The sequence below is a fragment of the Elephantulus edwardii genome, unplaced genomic scaffold (genome assembly GCF_000299155.1).
Source record: "Elephantulus edwardii isolate Elephantulus edwardi_28Jun2011 unplaced genomic scaffold, EleEdw1.0 scaffold00130, whole genome shotgun sequence".
Lineage (NCBI taxonomy): Eukaryota > Metazoa > Chordata > Mammalia > Macroscelidea > Macroscelididae > Elephantulus > Elephantulus edwardii.
Window position 1 is genome coordinate 1,429,318 of NW_006399880.1, and position 1,314 is coordinate 1,430,631.

Below are 1,314 nucleotides of genomic sequence, written 5' to 3' on the forward strand. Positions count from 1 at the left end.
ATTGTGGAACCAAGTAAGCTGAAATTGTTAACAATCTCAATCTCTTCTCCATTTTTCCATGATGCTGCCAATTAGTCCAGTGGTGAGATCTTTGTCTTCTTGATGCTGAGCTTCATAGTGAATCCATAGTGAAGCCTGCAATCCTTGACCTTCTGCAGCAAATGCCTCTGGTCCTTCTCAGTTTCAGCAAGCAAGGTTGCATAACACAGGTTGTTGATGAGTCCTCCTCCAATCCTGATGCCACATTCCTCTTCGTAAAGTCCAACCACCCAGATGATTTGGTCCACATATACATTGAGAAGATATGGACATAGGATGCATTCTTGGCATATGCCTTTCCTGATAGCGATGCTGTTTTCATTGGGATAATTTTTTTTTCTGTAAAAATTTACAAGGCAACTCTGAGTCAACTATGCATATTTTTGCAGTATTATACAAATTACAGTTTCGGCCACCTTGAAGCAGTTTGCCTGTGTAGATTTTATGTGTTAATATAAAGTCGTTAACAAGTGCAGAGGAGCAGGTGTAGCTGAGTTCAGTGGGAAGAATCCCGAATGCCTTAGAGCTGGAATTATCCAAAAGCCATTTCATCTTCCCCTCCAACGAATGGCTACAAGACCCTCTCGAAGGCCCGAAGTAGCCACTGCTTGTACATATCTCTACTTCTATATGAGGCACTTCCCCCAGCACTTCAGATCAAGGGCTGCAAGTAGAGCTGGCATCAGTTGGTATTAGTCCTGACCTCTGCTGTCATACAAGTTTCCTAGGTACACACCCTCCATGATATGTCCTTCTTGGACTGGGAGATGGTGACCACCTACTCCAACTCCCAGCCCACCTGTCTGGGCAGAGCAGCCCAGGCTCATGGTTATAATCCCGTTTTTATTACTTGCATATCCTCGTGCCTTGTACCAGGTTGCCATAACCCTTCAAAATGGTTTATATTCCAGTCCAAATATTGCACCAAAAATGTCCCATATGTAGCCTGCTCAGCATGGGTGGGCTTTTTAAAAATTTTTAATGTCTTCGGAACAGTGTGTATATGAGACTTGCATGTTATGTGGATTTAATGCACATGAGTCCAGCTATCTGTACAGAAAATTCCAGCTACCATTCCTCTAAAATATATGTGTCCTAGTATGTGACACGTGAGATCCTTAAGATCAGAGCCTGTGTTCATCTCATTGGGTAAGGATTTCACAGTTGAGCACTAAATTTTGGCATTTTTCATGCACTATGGGTCCTACACATACCAGTTACTTCATCTGACAATAATATTGTTGTTATGTGTCTTCGAGGTTTGAATTTGTTCTT

At 42.2% G+C, this 1,314-nt stretch overlaps 1 protein-coding gene across 1 annotated transcript in view; it reads left to right on the top strand.

Moving 5' to 3' along the window:
- The window catches only part of FAT2 (FAT atypical cadherin 2), a 104,160-nt gene that overhangs the window by 52,128 nt on the left and 50,718 nt on the right, over nt 1-1,314 (top strand). The window contains exon 13 of the mRNA XM_006893740.1: nt 916-998. Within this exon, the coding sequence (XP_006893802.1) occupies nt 916-998 (83 nt within the window). The remainder of the gene's footprint in view (nt 1-915; nt 999-1,314) is intronic.